The 19,428-nt window shown below is 45.0% G+C and overlaps 1 protein-coding gene across 3 annotated transcripts in view; it reads right to left on the reverse strand.

The window, feature by feature from the left end:
- taok2b (TAO kinase 2b) overlaps nt 1-19,428 on the reverse strand; it is a 62,682-nt gene that overhangs the window by 32,414 nt on the left and 10,840 nt on the right. For all 3 annotated transcript variants that reach the window (XM_071392526.1, XM_071392525.1, XM_071392524.1), the window contains 13 exons: nt 18,310-18,450; nt 17,632-17,703; nt 17,393-17,494; nt 16,926-16,971; nt 16,557-16,653; nt 15,967-16,080; nt 13,315-13,406; nt 7,631-7,724; nt 7,230-7,311; nt 6,572-6,739; nt 4,406-4,612; nt 2,518-2,723; nt 319-496 (listed from right to left, as the gene is read on the reverse strand). In XM_071392526.1, coding sequence (XP_071248627.1) covers nt 319-496; nt 2,518-2,723; nt 4,406-4,612; nt 6,572-6,739; nt 7,230-7,311; nt 7,631-7,724; nt 13,315-13,406; nt 15,967-16,080; nt 16,557-16,653; nt 16,926-16,971; nt 17,393-17,494; nt 17,632-17,703; nt 18,310-18,450 — 1,599 coding nt within the window. The remainder of the gene's footprint in view (nt 1-318; nt 497-2,517; nt 2,724-4,405; nt 4,613-6,571; nt 6,740-7,229; nt 7,312-7,630; nt 7,725-13,314; nt 13,407-15,966; nt 16,081-16,556; nt 16,654-16,925; nt 16,972-17,392; nt 17,495-17,631; nt 17,704-18,309; nt 18,451-19,428) is intronic.

The following is a 19,428-nucleotide window of genomic DNA, read 5'->3' on the forward strand; positions in this document are numbered from 1 at the left end:
CTTGGGATAGCCGCCCCCTGTCGCCGTAGTCAATACCCTTTCCTCTTTTCTTTCAACGTTTCCTTCCATCTCATTCCACTCCTGTCCATCTGTACCTCTTTCTTCAACCCGGTGCTTCTTGCTAAGGTTGTCCCCACCTTCCCAATCTCACACCCCTCCCTCTCTCTAGGATGGCTTGGTGCTACTTGCTCAGTTTGTCCCACATCCCCTCACTCCATCCATCCCTCCACCCCTCTTTCTCCAGGATTGCCTTCTGCTTTTTGCTGAGGTTGTCCCCACCTACCTCGCTCCTGATCCATCCCTCCCTCCTTCCCTTACCTCCTTCTCCAGGATAGCCTGGTGCTTCTTGCTCAGCTTGTCCCCCTCCCCTCCAAAGCTGTTTCTCTGGTTCTCCAACTCCTTGTCCAGCCTCAGCTGATGCTCATCCATCTCAGCCTTCAGCTTGTTTTCGAGGCCCATCAGTTGCTTCTGGTGCTGCCGCCGCATGCGCTTGTACCTGGGACGGGGTAAAGGAGGATTTGACACGAGAAAAGTATGTCAAAAACGAGTACAGCCAAATGGAATGGGCAATTACGTAAGCAGCCCAATTCAGATATTTTGACAACCAGTACAGCCAACTGCGCCGGTCAGTTTAACATAGTTCCATGAACTGCTTTCTAACCACGAATTAGTATTTAGAACATTTATTACCAGTGGGCTAAGCTGGTTGAAATGGCGTCATTAAAACCAGTTTACAACCCATATGTTGTCATTTGGATGTAATGATTTTTTCTAATAATTATTTCAACCAGTTATGGCTGATAGATAGCCATTTTGTGCGTCACAGCGTGGCTAGATCTAGTCGCAAATAGTGTTGCACGATACACCGAAACTTCTGTACCTCTTCAATACTACATGAAAAACGGTTCTGTTACTTTTAGTTATTCTATCAAATGTGTCTTACATTTGGAAATAAACTAAATGTATTGAACTTTGAATGTATTAATTTGCCCACGTTTTTCATAAGACATGAACATAATGCATTAGTGATTCTTATTCCCTGCAACTTTCTGATGAGGTAACGGCTCAGAAATGCACCCGTTCATGTGTGTGCGGTGCGCGTATGTCTACCACTTTGTGTAGCCGTTAGCAACGCAAATGTTAACTGTCTTCGGGTAGATGAAAAGGCTTCCCCAATAACCTTGAATCAAAAGCTAACAAAGTAGCCTATGTCTTCCTGGCAGCATCAAGATTATCTACATCAATCCAGTGGCCATTTGTTTTGCAAACTACATCACGTGCACTACATAAAACATTGCTAACCAAACAAGAGTGTTAAGTGCATGCCACTTGAATTAAAGGGTAACTACACAAAAAAATCTATTGTTGTGGACTTAACTTCCAATGTTGTTGTTTTTCTATTTTTAAAGTGTGATAAACCAGATTTATTTTTATTTTTTATTTATTTTTTTAAATCACAATCCTGCTCTTCGCTTAATGTTTTGGTCCCGTAGGATGATTTTGGTATCGAGTATTGTGATACTCAACCTGGTATCGGTATTGAAGTCAACATTCTGGTATCGTTAGAATACTAGTAGTGAGTACCTCTGAAAAATACTATATTAGTACACTCCCCTACATATGTATTTGGACAATGAAGCTAAATTGTTTAATTTGACTCTATTCTCCTGCATTTTCTATTTCAGATCAAACGTTTCATATGAGGCGACAGTACAGAACGTTTATTTGAGAGTATATTCAAACATATGTTTTACCGTTGAGAAATGTAAGCACTTTATGCATCTAGTCCCCCCCATGTGAAGAAGTCATAAGTATTTGGACAAATTCACTTATAGGGTATTAAAGTAGTCAAATGTTTAAATTGGTACCATATGACAGTTTTTATTTTACCCCCTAATTTCGTGGTATCCAATTGGTAGTTACAGTCTTGTCTCATCGCTGCAACTCCCGTACGGACACAGTGGAGGCGAAGGTTGAGAGCCGTGCGTCCTACGAAACACAACCCAACCAAGCTGCACTGCTTCTTGACACAATGCCCACTTAACCCGGAAGCCAGCCGCACCAATGTGTCGGAGGAAACACCGTACACCTGGCGATCGTGTCAGCGTGCACTGCGCCCGGCCCGCCACAGGAGTCGCTAGTGCGCGATGGGACAAGGACATCCCTACCGGCCAAACCCTCCCCTAACCCGGACGACGCTGGGCCAATTGTGCGCCGCCCCATGGGTCTCCCAGCTGCGACAGAGCCTGGATTTGAACCCAGAATCTCTAGAGGCACAGCTAGCACTGCGATCGGCTAGCACTGCCAAATCGGGAGGCCGGTACCATATTACTTGTACACAACCACACCCAGCGTGTGACAGTGGATGAATTTGCAGATTGTTTTGCTCAATATTAACTGAAAGGTGAATGATGACTGGAGTAAATCAATTATCTTGATTTCCATGGACTAGCCAATCATTTGCCTTCTAATTCCAGATGGGCTCTTTCTTTGGTCGTTCCATAAAAGCTCTCCTACCCAGACATCTGCTCCCTCAGCGCCGACCCCTGCTCATGCTCCTGGATCTGCCGGGTCACCAGCGATGCCGTCCGGATGGTGGCAAAGTGATCTCGGCTGCGGTGTCCCTTCCGCCTGCCACCTTCTCTTCCCTCACCCCGTGACGGGGGCTGCTGCTGTGCGTCCAGTTCGGGCTGGTAGGGGTCGTCGTAGATGTTGTCATGGCTCTGATGTAGAGAGAGACAAATATTTTCTGTGTAAATCATGTGTTGCATTGTGGAATCAATCTGGGGGTGGGGGAAGAGTACGTCGTTAGCCACTAGTGAGCCATTTATGTGGTAAACTAAACTGAGGTAAAACAATAATTTACAGGGTTTATTTTTATTTTTAGAATCAGCGCAACAAAAACACCCCAAAAAACAGTTCACCTTTGGTATTTTACAATCGTCATATCTAGCTAAATACACTGAACAATAATATAAAACGCAACATGCTACAATTTCAAAGATTTTACTGAGTTACAGTTCATAAGGAAATCAGTCAATTCAAATAAATTCCTTAGGCCCTAATATTTTTTGAAACTTTTAATTTAACTAGGCAAGTCAGTTAAGAACAAATTCTTATTTTCAATGACGGCCTAGGAACAGTGCCTTGTTCAGGGGCAGATTTTTTACCTTCTCAGCTCGGGGATTCGATCTTGCAAGTCCAACGCTCTAACCACTAGGCTAGCTGCTGCCCCGGATTTCACATGACTGGGAATACAGATATGCATCTGGTAGGGGTGTGGATCAGAAAACCAGTCAGAATCTGGTGTGACCACCATCTGACTCATGCAGATTTCTTTCCAAGGGAGTTGGGCCCTATTCGCAGCACGCTTGTACGGCTTTGATTATCCAAAAGGGTTCCAACAAGTATTCTACTGTTCTCCTCTGTAGTTGTCCGGTGACTTGTCGCGTAGAGTTTATTTTCCATCTATTCGCTCTCGAAGATGCTTCTTTGAAGATAGGCTAGCCAGCTGTGTCGATGGTTCCCAGTGGGGTGATGAGAGCAGAGTAGTAGAATAGTCCCACAGCATTATCAGCAAACCGCTCGCCCACACGACACTATCTGCCCGATACAATTAAAACCAGGATTCATCTGTAAAGAGCACACTTTTCCAGCGTGTCAGTGGCCATCGAAGGTGAGCAATTGCCCACTGAAGTTGGTTACGACACCGAACTGCAGTCAGGTCAAGACCCTGGTGAGGAAAACGAGCACGCAGATGAGCTTCCCGAGACGGTTTCTAACAGTTTGTGCATAAAATTATTCAATTTAGCTAACCCAGTTTCATCAACTGTCCGGGTGGCTGGTCTCAGACATTCCCGCAAGTGAAGAAGCCAGATGTTGAGGTCCTGGGCTGGCATTGTTACACGTGGTCTGCAGTTGTGAGACCGGTTGGGTGTACTGCCAAATTCTCTATAACGAGAATCAGAGGCAGCTTATGGTAGAGAAACAAATTCTCTAGCAACAGCTCTCGTGAACATTCCTGCAGTCAGCATGGCAATTGCATCTGTGGCGTTGTGACAAAACTGCATATTTTAGTGGCCTTTTATTGCCTCCAGCACAAGGTGCACCTGCGTAATGAATTTTAGTGAAACACTTTTGTCCGTATGTACATTTTCTGGGATCTTTTATTTCATGTCATGAAACATGGTACCAACACTTTAAATGTTGCGTTGATATTTTTGTTCAGTATAGTAATTGTTTACCCACCTCATACAGCACAGTGTTTACATACTGACAAAATTGTGAAATAGGACTTGGGTGACGCTTTGGGCAAATTAGGGGGTCTTATGCCCTCCGCCTTGGAAAAAAATTGTCTAAAGGAAACACTGCTGTGACTAATGTCTAAAGGTAAGTCCCAACTGACCAGGGGCTTGTGCAGGACTGAGCTGTTGGAGGTGACTGTTTGCTCGCCCTCCTGCATCATGGCCATCTCGCCGCTGTCATCCGAACCGTCCGCCAGGCTGTTGACCGAGCTGCTCTGGGAGCTTGCACTGATGGACATGGAAGGCAGCGAATGGGAGCTCTCCATGCTGTTGACCGTACCTGTCCGCAGCATGTACTGCTCCACGTCCTGGAGACAGAGGGATGGTGGTTAGGAGAAGTGGTGATAACATACGCACGATCACGCACACACAAATGCATAGCTAGCCTACATACACATAGGCAGTGTTACCAATACTTAAACACCTATACACACAAACCTTGCATGTACACACACAACCCATCCCCTGTACACACACCTAAATAAACACCTACGCACTTTCTCAGATGCAGTTCAATCTGACCTCAAACTCTCATACACATTTCAATCATAAGGCATTCATTGGACTCCTGTTTCCTAAGCAAGGCCCTGGTGGAACACAATTAGATGCCGAAAGGTCATCAAAAAGAAAGGAGGACCAAGGCACTCTTCATATAATTAATTAAAATGCCTTTATTTGTATGGCATGTTCAATGGAAACAAAGATTTAAAACTCCTGATGGGATCAAAGTTATTTGTATTGGAGGAAGAGGATATACAATGTGTCGAGGCACACAATTTTGGACTACACTGTGGTGACGTATGCTATTAAAAAGACAGGATGGATGCTAATGCTAGCTGTATTCCTGAACAGAGTGGTGGTGCACAGCCCAATCCTCTTCCTCTAAATTAACCTTTACGGGATCGGTGTACCTACACTGGGACGGTGGATGCTAACATGCGCTGAAGTGACTAGACTGTAATTGTAAGTAACAGCAAACTTTCCAGGACATAGACATGTCTTACATGGGCAGAAAGCTTAAAATTATTGTTAATCTAACTGCACTGTCCAATTTACAGTAACTATTAGTGAAATAAATACCATGCTATTGTTTGAGTGCACAAAAACAATAAAGATCACAGCAACTGGTTTAATATATTCACCTCTGAAAGTAAATAATGTACTTACATTCAGTAATCTTGCTCTGATTTGTCATCCTGAGGGTCCCATAGATAAAATGTAGCATAGTTTCATTTGAAAAAAAATCTATTTTTATTTTCAAATGTAGGAACTGGGTTCTACAGTTTGAACCCCTGCTGTCTCTGGTCCACACCCACCCCGCCATCTAGCTGTGTGAAAGTTAGTGTATAAGCTAATGATCCATTATGTATGACATTCCTGGGAGTTTGTAAACTTACAAAAATAATATGGTAATACAAAATGTATGTTTTCTATAGTTATGTACTTGAAAATGTATCAATTGACCAATTTGGCACATTTGGGCAAACTTGATACAAACTACTGGGCAGTAGTGCAATGCTTCCCTTGATCAAATCTGAAAATGCAGACACTGCTGCCATCTAGTGGCCAAAATCTAAATTGCAACTAAACTGCAATATATTATTGGCTTTCTCTTGCATTTCAAAGCTGGAACAAAAAGAAAAACATGTTTTTTTGTATTATCTTTTACCAGATCGAATGTGTAATATTCTCCTACATTCATTTCACATTTCAACAAACTCCAAAAGTGTTTCCTTTCAAATGGTTTCAAGAATAAGCACATCCTTGCTTCAGGTCCTGAGCTACAGGCAGTTAAGATTTGGGATGTCATTTTAGGTGAAAATTGAAAAAAAGGGTCCGATAATTACGAGGTTTTAAGACCAGTGCGTTCTGTAGTCTGTCTTCCCCCTCCTCACTCAACACATCCTTTTTTCTTTTGGTTCTGGTCCTACATCATCCTCGGCTAACTGTTACTACTCTCCCTCATTTTCTCCCTCTACGTAACATCTCCATGTCCTCCCCGCTTTCTTTCTCCCCCACCCCTTGTTATCTCCCTTTTTATGCCATTTCTCTCATCCTCCCCTCTCTCTACCTGCCTCCCTCCTTACCTCCCATTCTCCTCTCAACCTGCCATTTCTCTCCTCCTCCCTTCTACCACCTCCCACCCTCATCAACTCTTCTCCATGCTTACCACCTACTCCTCTTCCCCTCCCTCCCACCCACCCACCTCCCCTCCCTCATCACACCCCCCTCCCCTTACCACCACCTCCCTCCCTCACTCCTCATACCTCCTCCTCCTCCCCTCCCTCGGGCTGGGGTCCGTTGAGGGCCTCGTGGAAAAGGATCTTCTTCATTTTGCGGTACTGCAGGTTGTCCAGCTCCCGCACCGCGTCTTTGGTGCGAGCTATAAGGTCCATCACCGCCGTGTGAGGACGCTCTCTGCATAGGAAATGGTGCTGAGGGAGAGGAAGGGAGAATGGGTTCTAAGGTTAATCCAGCAGGCAAAACTGGTCAAATTGATGTTGGAATTACATAAAGTCTAGTTGTTATGACCTCATGTCAATCAATGCCATCTTTGTTGGTTTAATGCATCAACCATTAGCCTAGCTGGGAAAACTGGTTGCAATGAGATCTTTGAAACCTGATTACAACGTTCAACCAATTCTGGTTGAAAGGACGTAATTTCTACCTGCTGGTGCCACTTGGAGCCGTTGGCAAGCTAAGGTTCACTTTAAACTGGAGGCATTGAAGAGATGCTTCTTTGCCATTATGAGAATAAGGAATCACAGCACCTCTTTAGGCCACCTCTGATATTATTAAATGGGTAAAGAGTTCATGGCCATTCCTTGGTTTCTACATGTTTGTGTCGTGCCTTCTTTAGATTTTCTTAAACTTCGAATAACTTTATAATTAAAGAGGAAACCTAGACCAAGAGATAGCGTTTACCTTCAGCAGCACGTCAGAGGTAGGTCTGTCCTGGTGGATCTTCTGCAGACACGAGTCCACAAAGTTATGGAAATAATCAGACCTGAAAAGGACGAGACCAAACAGCGAGAAACTATTCACAGTCGCACTATAAAAACGGTACTCATCTATCTACACCAGGAGTGTCAAACTCATTTTGCCAGCAGGCCATATGTTTGACACCCCTGATCCACACCAATGGCTCATATTGTTGTCAGAAAGTAGCCTGGTCCCAGATCTGTTTGTGGTAAGTCCTAAGGTCATTGTCATAGGAGGAGGCTATATACAGCACAACCATATCTGGGACCAGGCTACCCAGAAAGTATATTGACACTAAACAAAGAGGGCACAAGAACCACCTCCGTGCTCAGTCAGTGGCTCACCAGTGATTGGACTGCAGAACGGGACTCTCGTTCTGGGCAATGTGGTATAAGGCACTCATAGCATTCATATTGAACAGAGGCGGCTTCCTCTCCGCTGCATAGAGAGACAGAGACAAAGTTCAGGAGACATACAGCATCAAAACACACTCAAGGCCAGATTTGTAACATAAAATACAGGTGTGAACCATCCAGAGGTGTGAGGGCCAAGGGGAGTCAGAGGGGCGGGGCCACTCTGGAAATCCCCGCCGACATCACAGGATTCCCCCTGAACAAACCCCTTATTACTGGAGCATGTGAAGGGACAGTGGCAAATACACACAAGAAATAGAGAAGAACAATGGAGACACGGGGGGGGGGGGACAAAGAAATAAGGAAAAATATAGAATGAAGAGAAGATAAGAGGACAGAGGACACAGAGACAAAGGTAAAGAACAGCTTAAGAGGAAGATCTTGTGAGTGATTTCTGTAGCCACAAAAGAGTATTTAATTTGGTAATAATCTAAAGGATCTTTGGTTTGTAAGTGAAGTGCTCTGAACCAGGCTTGGATTTTGTTGAATCGGCTGAGTGCCATTCTGTGAACATTAAATATATGATTTTTGCAACTCTTCCTCCATTTACACCACCCCTCGCTACCACATAGATCAGAACCCCTCTGGACTGATCAGTGGTGGAAAACGCGGGCACTAGAAGTGGTGACAGAGTTACTTTGGTATATTAAGAATGGATGCTGCATTGTTAAAAACAGTTGGCTTCGCGCACAACTGCGCAAAAGAAAGGCACAGACATTCTAGAGAACTGAAGTGGCCAGGTTGGATCAGGCAGGGAAGAACAGTAAGCCTGGAGTGGGGACCCAAATACCTAGGCTACAAGAACAGGATGACAATGAGGTCTATCTGCTTTCATTCGAGAGGTTAGCAGTAAGAAAACTATGGGCCCCGCAGCGGTGGGCAGGGATGCTGGCTCCCTGTGTTTGGGCGTGCGCAGGCTGCATATTTCGACCTGGATTCTGCAGAAGCAGAGGACTACAATAAATTAAAAGGCCGAAATCTTCTTGTTAATTTCTGAATCCACGGGCACAGACCAAGCGTTTCCACAGGTGGACCTTCGATAGCAATGCATCAGAGTGAGCCCAAATGCACCAACTAATACGGCTGACCGGGGTTGACTTGAACCCCCAAAAAAAGGAACCGGGGCAGTCGTCGAAAAACTGGTGATGGACAGCTCCCACCGGAGTGGTATGGCAAGGCAACCCCCAGACAGCAGATCAGCTGGTCCAGCTAATAGAGACTTGCCAAGCCACCACGGAGCTGGTGCGCACATCTAGAGCAGAGATGGCCCGCTCCGGTACCAATGCCCAGTCTGAAGAGGCCAATGGAAAGGCCCCAGGGGAGACCTGAACCGGAGGCGAGAGAGCCCCGTGGAACATTCCCCGAACCAGCACCAAGGAGGTATCCACCTAAGGTGAGTGAGAGAGTGTTTCCGATGTAGGGAGCTCAGGTATACTTCATCAATCAAATGGATTTGAAGCGTTTTAATAAATCAGCTGATGTCACAAAGCGCTATACAGAAACCCAGCAAGCAATGCAGCTGTAGAAGCACGAGCACAGTGGCAAGGAAAAACTCCCTAGAAAAGCAGGAACCATGGCAGTGTCCCCTTAGTGATGAACCCATGCCTCCGGTAAAAAGGGCGTGCATCCATGTAATCTATACCCACAGTGTTGGACCGCAGAGGGAGCCCCAGCCATGATGGTACCTGTGGAAATCCAAGGACAGGACGCAGAAGGGGTGCTCGACTCAGGTAGTAGGATTACCCTTGTTCTGTCACACTTAGTACAGGAGGGAGATGTGTGTCAGGAACAGAGGTCAGTCTCATGTATCTATGGGGACACGTGCATATACCCAGTGGCACTGTGCACCAAGGAGGTGGAGGCGGTGAAGCATTTACCGGTACTGCTAGGGAGAGACTAAACAGAACCACCCCAAGCCCGCACCGGAGCTCATAAGAAATGCAACGCAGTCACTAGCACACAGAGAAAACACATCCCCAAAAGGTGTCCCACTGGCACTACAGGGTCTCTTCTTCACCCAGATCGAGTGTGGGGAGGAAGAAAAGGAAATTCTCAGGCTCAGGCAGCTTGTTTCAAGAAAAGACAGAGGACACATGCCCAGGTATTCCAACGGAGGAGACCAAGGTCCCGCACAGCCCCCTAGTGAGAATAGCTGCGCGACCCGGACCTGGTCTCGGCGCGAGGCAGAGTGAAGCGCACGGATGGTGTCAATGAGCAAAATCCCCCTTATTACTGCATAAAGGGCTTTCCACTGTACTGGGTGGTTAAGAGAAGGGGTGAAGTGCGGGAGCACTTAATGGTGCCTAGAGCATATAGAGACATGGTACTGTACCTGGCGCATTCGCATGTGTTGGGAGACCACTTGGCAGTAGACAAAACTAAGGAGCGCATCATAAGTAGAATCTACTGGCCGGGCATTACAAGTGATGCAGATTAGTACTGCAAGTCATGTCCCCAAAGTCAATTACAGAATCCCGCACATCCCCCTCCATCATTGAGACGCCCTTAGAGTGGATAGCTATGGAGCTGGTGGGTCATATTCCCAAATCAGTCCAGGGGCACGAATATATACAGGTGGTAATCGATTATACCCCAAACCCATTCCCCTGCGCAATTTATCCACTAGAAGGATTTGCTAAAGAGATTCAAATGTTTTCCGAGTCAGCCTACTCTCCTCTATTTTGACCAACTAGGGGACCCTGTTTATGTAACGCATAACGAAAGACTTGTGTGCCTTGTACCAGGTAAAACAGATACGCACGAGTGTATATCATCCTCAGATGGTTTATGCAAACGCTTAAATAAAACAGTTAAGACAATGCTAAAAAAAAGTTGTGTAACGGGACGAGAGGAACTGGGACATGTTATTACCTCACTTGCTGTCTGCTCTTAGGGAGGTGCACCAGTCGTCAACGGGCTTCTCCCCATTCAAACTGTTATATGGGAGGCCGTACCGTGGGATCCTGGACCTCAACAAGGAGGCATGGGAAGCCCAGCCGAGTCCCCACAGAACTGACTGAACATGCCACCTTAGTGCGAGACCGGATGGCCGCAGTGTGGCCAACAGTGAAGGAACACATGGAGCGAGCAGCAAGCGCAACCGAAAGCCCACAACAGGACTTGCCAGCCCCAAAGTTAATGTAGGAGATAAGGTACTCCTTTTAATTCTGAAAGCTGAACATAGGTTCTTAGCGCAATGGAGGGGTCCATATGAAGTATCGGCAAAATGATCACCTGTAAATTACTGTTAGGCAGACAGGTAGGAGAAAACCTGAACAGCTACAAGGAGTACCACGAGAGAAATGGAAAACGTTATGCTCTGCTCCCTTCCCGCAGCTCAAGATCAACCCCCGACAGAGGTGCAGGTGGGGAAGTCGCTGACGCACAAGCAAGAGCAGGACCTACGGGCCCTAGTGAACCGACGCTGGGAGATATTCTCAGCCCTCCCAGGGAATACAGATCTCATCCAGCATCATATATACACGGAGCCAGGCAAGAGTGAACTTTAAGGCCTTACAGAATCCCTGCTGCGCAACAAAAAAAATTGTCAGTGGGGGTAAGATATGCTGGGTTGGGGAGTTGAGGCGTCTCACAAAAAAAAAAACAGTAGCGTAAACTAGATGGTTCTTCAGCTTGCAACCCTTTAACTTCTCTATCGTCCATAGATCCGGGGTCCATCACAGAAACGCTATCCTGCCACGACGCCCTAGTCTCGGCTGGTGCTCAACCTGCTGTGTTGATTCTGAGGACGCGGGTGTTTCAACCATCCAGAGGTGTGGGAGCCAAGGATATTCAGAAGGGCGGGGCCACTCTGGGAATCCCCGACGTCACACCCCTCATTAGGGGTGGGGGAAAGGACGGGGGCAATTACGCACGAGAAAAATAGGAGAACAATGGAGACCCCCGGGGGAGAAAGAACAGGAAGAAATAAGAAGAAATACAGAACAAAGAGGATAAAATGACAAGAGGACATTGAGAGACAGACAAGTTTAGCCACAAGAGAGACTAATTTGGTGATTATCGAAATGATCTTTAGTTTGTAAGTGAAGTGCTATGAACCGGGCTTGGATTTTGTTTCCCCTTTCTTGAACCGGCCTTGTGACAATGTGAACATTAAATACACTACATGATTAAAAGTATGTGGACACCTGCTCGTCGAATCTCTCATTCTAAAAATCATGGACATTAATATGAAGTTGGTCCCCTCTTCGCTGCTTTAACAGCCTCCACTCTTCTAGGAAGGCTTCCACTAGATGTTAGAACATTGATTCGGGGAATTGCATCCATTCAGCATTAGTGAGGTCGGGGACTGATGTTGGGCAATTAGGCCTGGCTCGCAGTCGGCGTTCAAATTCATCCCATAGGCGTTCAATGGGGTTGAGGTTAGGGCTCTGTGCAGGCCAGTCAAGTTCTTCCATACCCACCTCAACAAACCATTTCTGTATGGACCCCACCTTTTGGATGAAGGCATTATCATGCTGAAACAGGAAAGGGCCTTCCCCAAACTGTTACCACAAAGCTGGAAACAGAGTCGTCTAGAATGTCATTGTATGCTGTAGCGTTAAGATTTCCCTTCACTGGAACTAAGGGGCCAATCCCAAACCATTAATAGCCCCAGACCATCATTCCTCCTCAACCACACTTTACAGTTGGCACTATGCATTGGGGCAGGTAGCGTTCACCTGGCATCCGCCAAACCCAGATTCGTCCGTCCGACTGGCAGATGGTGAAGCATCACTCCAGAGAACGCGTTTCCACTGCTCCAGAGTCCAATGGCGGTGAACTTTACACCACTCCAGCCGACGCTTGGCATTGCACATGGTGATCGTAGGCTTGTGTGCGGCTGCTCGGCCATGGAATCCCATTTCATGAAGCTCCAGACGAACAGTTATTGTGCTGACGTTGCTTCCAGAGGCAGATGATTTTTACGCGCTACAGCACTCGCTGGTCCCCTTCTGTGAGCTTGTGTGGCCTACCACTATGCAGCTGAGCCGTTGTTTCTCCTAGACGTTTCCACTTCAGAATAACAACACTTACAGTTTACCAGTGGCAGCTGTAGCAGGGCACAAATTTGACGAACTGACTTGTTGGAAAGGCGCCATCCTATGACGGCTCCATGTTGAAAGTCACTGAGCTATTCAGCCATTCTTCTGGAAATGTTTTTCTGTGGAGATTGCATGGCTGTGTGCTCGTTTGACAAATAGTCAAATCTACTAATTTGAAGGGATGTCCACATACTTTTGTATATATAGTGTATATAATTTAGATTTTTGCAACATAAAAATCAGACTCTTCCTCCGTTTACCCCACACCTTTCTATCGCATAAAATCGGAACTCCTCTGGACCGATCACACAGGAAACACAGTTAAAACAACTATGAGACTTTATTTTACATAAATAAATCAAGCGTTGGCTTGTGCTTGCCCAAAGCGCCAAAAGGCTCAGTTTGGCACTTCAGGGACTAGGCAATTTGTTCCATTGTGCCAGGCAAGCTCAATGAAGCACAAAGTATTGGCAAGAAAACTAATAGTACTGAAACCAAAACATATCAGAATAGGTATACAGTACATACACCTTAAAAGCATGTGAATTATATGGCCTGTGCTTAGCTTACCCAGCTCTATGGCAGTAATGCCCAGTGACCACACATCCACTTTGCCGTCGTACTGGCCCTCGTCCATGGCCAGGATCACCTCAGGAGCCATCCTGTACGGAGGTAAAACACATCGAAGCCAGTGTGAGACACCACTATTTCTGTTTTCCAAATGTCAACTTATTCCCAACAATGGGTACTGGTAGAAAGTAGTGCAATATATAGGAAAGAATTCAATATGTACACTTCCTATAACAGGTGTTGCCAATTTGTTTCTTCCACACAGCACCCCCCCCCCCCCCTTCCAGCATTGAAGAACATACTGCACCACCCTGTGCGCCAACGTCTATTTCTATGGGCACAGGCACTGTTCATGACAAACTGTTCACACCTCTCGTTGGCGGAGAGAACATTTGGTTGCTTTAAAGCTTATTTCCTGCAATTCTACAGATTTTGTCAAGTCTAATGTGTGATCTTGTGATATGAGTGACTCAAACATTACAACTAAATCTATGGGCAAAAAAAAAAAAAAACGAGCTGACATGGGCTACATTTTTGACAAGTAATAAATAGCTCCCTAAGGTATGTAATATCTGACATGACAAGCAGAAAACTGATGCAGTACTAAATTTCGAAATTACACCTAGTGCATTCTACTACTATAACTTTCAAGAGTAAGTTGAAAGACGGACTGAGTTCCTTTAAATAAATGTAGCACATACACACAGTACCAGTCAAAAGTTGACACCTACTCACTCAAGGGTTTCTTTGTTTTTACTATTTTCTACATTGTAGATTAATACTGAAGACATCAAAACTATGAAATAACACATATGGAATCATGTAGTAACCAAAAATGAACAAATCAAAATATATTTTATATTTGAGATTCTTCAAAGTAGCCACCCTTTGCCTTGATGACAGCTTTGCACATTCTCTCAACCAGCTTCATGAGGTAGTCACATTTCAATTAACAGGTGTGCCTTGTTAAAAACTTGTTTCCTTAATGCATTTGAGCCAATCTGTTGTGACAAGGTAGGGGTGGTATACAGAAGATATCCCTATTTGGTAAAAGTCTATATTACGGCAAGAACAGCTCAAATAAGCAAAGAGAAACAACTGTCCATCATTACTTTAAGACATGAAGGTCAGTCAATCCTGAAAATGTCAAGTACTTTGAATGTTTCTTCAAGTGCAGTCGCAAAAAACATCAAGCGCTATGATGAAACTGGCTCTCATGAGGACCGCCAAAGGAAAGGAAGACCCAGAGTTACCTCTGCTACAGAGGGTAAGTTAGAGTTACCAGCCTCAGAAATTGCAGCTCAAATAAAGGCTTCAGAGTTCTAGTAACAGACATCAACTGTTCAGAGGAGACTGCGTGAATCAGGCCTTCATGGTCAAATTGCTGCAAAGCAACCACCACAAAAGGACACCAATAAGAAGAGACTTGCTTGGGCCAAAAAACACGAGCAATAGACATTAGACCGGTGAAAATCTGTCATTTGGTCTGATGAGTCCAAATGTTAAATTTTTGGTTCCAACCGCCATATCTTTGTGAGACGCAGAGTAGATGAACGGATGATCGCCGCCTGTGGTCCCCACCGTGAAGCATGGAGGAGGTGTGACGGTGCTTTGCTGGTGACACTGTCAGTGATTTATTTAGAACTCAAGGCACACTTAACCAGCATGGCTTCCACAGCATTCTGCAGTGATACGCCATCCCAACAGCTCTGACACACACACTTATCCCACCAGACATGCCACCAGGGGTCTTTTCACAGTCCCCAAATCCAGAACAAATTCAATAAAGCCTACAGTATTATAGAGCCCTTATTGCATGGAACTTCCTTTCATCTCATATTGCTCAAATAACAGCAAACCTGGTTTCAAAAAACAAAGCAACACCTCACAGCGCAACACGTCTCCCCTATTTGACCTAGCTAGTTTGTGTGTATATATTGATATGTAGGCTACATGTGTCTTTTTTATTTTTTATGTAGTTCTGTCCTTGAACTGTTCTTGTCTATTGATGTTCTGTATTATGCAATTCTGTATTATGTTTCAGGTTTTGTGTGGACCCCAGGAAGAGTAGCTGCTGCTTTTGCAACAGCTAATGGGGATCCTAATAAAATACCAACTCTGGTTTGCTCTTACTGGAACTATAATTTGTTTTTCAACAAAGCAATGACCCAACACACCTCCAGGCTGTGTAAGGGCTATTTGACCAAGAAGGAGAGCGATGGAGTGCTGCATCAGATGACCTGGCCTCCACAATCACCCAACTTCAACCCAATTGAGATGGTTTGGGATGAGTTGGAATGCAGTGTGAAGGAAAAGCAGCCAACAAGTGCAAAGCATATGTGGGAACTATTTCAAGACTGTTGGAAAAGCATTACAGGTGAAGCTGGTTGAGAGAATGCCAAGAGTGTGTAAAGTAGTAATCAATAGGGCACCGGTCGCCCCACCCTGTCAATCGGTGCCCTATTCCCTATATAGTGCACTACTTCTGACCAGGGCCTCTGTCGTAGTGGCAGTATATAGGGAATAGGGTGCCATCTGGGACACATCCTTGGTATTTTGTCCTACTTCTGGATAATATCGCTATTGTCATCAATAGAGTTGGCAATCTTACAATAATGACCATAGAAACAACAGAGGAGGCCAGTGTCTCACCAGTAGGGCGTGCCCACGAACGAGTTGGCCGGGGCAATAATGGAGGCTGAGCCAAAATCACCCAGTTTCACCTGGCCAGGCTCGGTCAGCAAGATGTTACCAGCCTTCACATCCCTGGAGAGAAAGTGTGGAGGAGACACCATTATTATTCATTGAGTATTCTGTTTCTTATTATTAATTGACGTCATCATTGACTTAATAATATTAAGTCAGTAAATAAATAAATATATTTATTTACTAAGTCAATATTATATGTTCTCTTTGGCAATGTATGTGGTAACACTTTCTATGCCAATAAAGCCTTTTTAATTGGAAGGAGAGGAGAGAGAGAAGTGGGGTAGAGAGAAAAATAAAATAAAGAGACGGGAAGGGAGGAAGCTAGAGAGGGAGAGAAAGAGAGCAAGATATAAATAGAATGGAACAGAGAGACCGAGATAGAAAGGGATAGATAAGTTCAAAAAAAGGGTTAAAACATCCATGACACACCTCCCATTCAACAATGAGCGCTTATGTTTGGATTACATTTCTTTCATTCTCTCTTTTTTTCCCTTCCCGTCCCATTGTGTGGGGGAGGAGAGAGGTTCACTCACCTGTGAATCATGTTGTGAGAATGAAGATACACCAGGCCCTGCAATGCACCGTGGGTGATGGCTGCTATCTCCTGTTCCTGGAGGGGCTTCTTGTGGACTACGCACACATAGGGAGACAAAATTAACAGTTATCATTCTTTGACGGCTTGGTCGTGTTCATTCGGGCACACAAAAAACCTTTTGCAACAGAACGAAAATAAGCTTTTCTTATTTGATGACAAATCCAGGTTGTCCCTCCCGTTTCAGTTCGTTTTCTACCATTATGTGACTAATGAACACAACCCTGGTTTACTTCCACCACCCCAGTGTACAGCACATGAAGTACTTGTTTGAACGTAAACTTGAACCATCTAGTTGTTTTCCACTCACCTTCCAGTAGGTCGGAGGCTGAACCCAAACAATACTCCATTACCAGCTAAGAGAATGAAGGAGAGAGAAAGAGATGGGGGTTAACATATGGAGCAAGAAGGGGGGAAACGTGATGGAGAGCCGGTCAAAATGTATTCCCTACACCTTCCCCTTGGCCGCTTCAATGGTTGCATTTTTGTAAGGTGGATGAAGTATGATGGAGGCTCCTCCACTACACTGCTTATACCTATCCAGAACCTTCAGATCTGCCAACACTGAAGGGTTAGGGCCAAGGGGAAGGGATAGGGAGTGAATAGGGGCTGACTGAAAACATCAATAACCAATGAGTGAAAGTTAATTTGTCAGTGACCCTTAGTCCATGTTTCAATACCAAATGGCACCCTATTCCAGAGCCCTATGGGCACTAAAGCAGTACACTATAGAGGGAATAGGGTACCATGTTTGAGTTAAAGAAGTGCTTCACTTACCCATGCTGTGTGCTCTCTCAGGTAGCAACCTCTGTACTCCACAGTGTTAGGGTGGTGCAGTTTCTGGAGAAACTTTACTTCTTTGATGATATCCTGCCATTTCTTCATAAGAGAGAAAGAGGGAGCTTTCAAACATTAAAAACTTGGCCTACACCATCACAACAGATGGCAAATGTGGTGAACACTTTTTTTTTTTTATAACAAGGTACATTTGACCATTACTCAATCTGTGTTCCTACCTCATTGGACTGCTTGCCACCGTAGGACATTTTCTTAATGGCCACCACTTCATTGGTGCGGATGTCATGTGCCTAATGTAAGGAATAGGGGGCAAGGAAGGGTTAAAATAAATAATTTCTAATCATGCTAACAGTGGCCACTGGCCGCACACATATCATCAAGTGCATGCACAGACAAATTGAGAAACTACAGCTTCACCTCTTTCACACTCCTTTCTCCTTCCATCCTTCAGTAGTCACTTTTTCACCATCTATTTAAAAAGGACCTTTCATCCTTCACCGATCTCTTACCCTGTGCTACCTTTTTACCCATAACTACCCACCTACTGCCTTTCATCCTTCACTTGTCTTTACCTAGCCTAGTGGCTGCCTCCCTATCATTTCACCCTTCATCTTATCAACACCCATTCCATTTCTCTTCCCAGTTCTCATGCATCCATCACTGAAGTTATGCCTGAATTCCCATACTACAAGTTTTTAATATGTACCAAATACTGTACTGGGTATTATTTAGGAGTGTTTAGTAAAAACGTATGCAGCACCAAGTGACAAATATCTCAGCTCATCCATTCTAAGAAATCATCTCCCAAAAAGGGACACAAAATAAACAGTAAACTACGGAGTGAGATGCATCCATTTGCCCACTTAAGCCAAGTCCACAGATGCCCCCTTTCTTACGAAGTAGACCGCTCCGAAGCTGCCATGGCCGATCTCCCGCAAGTCGGTGAACAGCTTCTCAGGGTCATCTCTGTAGAAGAGCTCAGCTACCTCTGGGTCCTTCAGGCTCCCGGCCCGCACACTGGACGGCATGGCCAGCGCCTGAACGAATGAACGAACACACACACACACACCGGTATGAGGCTTTGAGCTTAAGTTTGTCTGCATTGAAATGTAGCCAACACGTCAGGATTGCAATGAATTCCATTTCAATTCCGGAAGAGAAATTAAAATGTTCCTCAAAGCCTTTGAATATCGGACGTGCATAAAGATGGCGGCCTCCACGCCTACCACAAATTACTTGTTTGCCAAGTTCTCTGTTTTGTACCTTGCTTTCTGTGACTTCGGTATCTGCATTAACACATTCTCTCTGCTACCGCATAGCAAGCAGTACCGGAGCTTCAAGTCTAGGTCCAAATGGCTCCTTAACAGCTTCTACCACCAGCAATAAGAATGCTGAAAAATGTATGAAAACGGCCACCCAGACCATTTACATTGACCCCCCCTTTGCTTTTACACTGCTGCTACTCGCTGTTTATTATCAATGCATAGTCAATTCACCCGTACCTACATGTACAAATTACCTCGACTATCCTGTAACCCCGCACATTGACTCTGTACCCCCTGTATATAACCTTGTTATTGTTATGTACTTTGTTACTTTAGTTTATTTAGCAAATATAGTTGATCAGGCTGTTCATTGTGATCTGTGGAATGTTGTCCCACTCCTCTGCAATGGCTGTGCGAAGTTGACAGATATTGTCTGGAATAAGTTGTCGTACACGTTTCCTTTGTCAAAATAATCCATCCACCTGACAGGTGTGGCATATAAAGAAGCTGATTAAACAGCATGATCATTACACAGGTGCACCTTATGCTGGGGACAATAAAAGGCCACTAAAATGTGAAGTTGTGTCACATAACTTGAGACATCTGTGGCATTGTGTTAAGGGAGTGTGCAATTGGCATGGTGACTGCAGGAATGTCCACCAGAGCTGTTGCCAGAGAATTGAATGTTAATTTTTCTACCATAAGCCATCTCCAACTTCACTTCAGAGAATTCGGCAATATGTTCAAACC

This window comes from Salvelinus alpinus, chromosome 3 (assembly GCF_045679555.1).
Source record: "Salvelinus alpinus chromosome 3, SLU_Salpinus.1, whole genome shotgun sequence".
In the NCBI taxonomy this organism is placed as follows: Eukaryota; Metazoa; Chordata; class Actinopteri; order Salmoniformes; family Salmonidae; genus Salvelinus; species Salvelinus alpinus.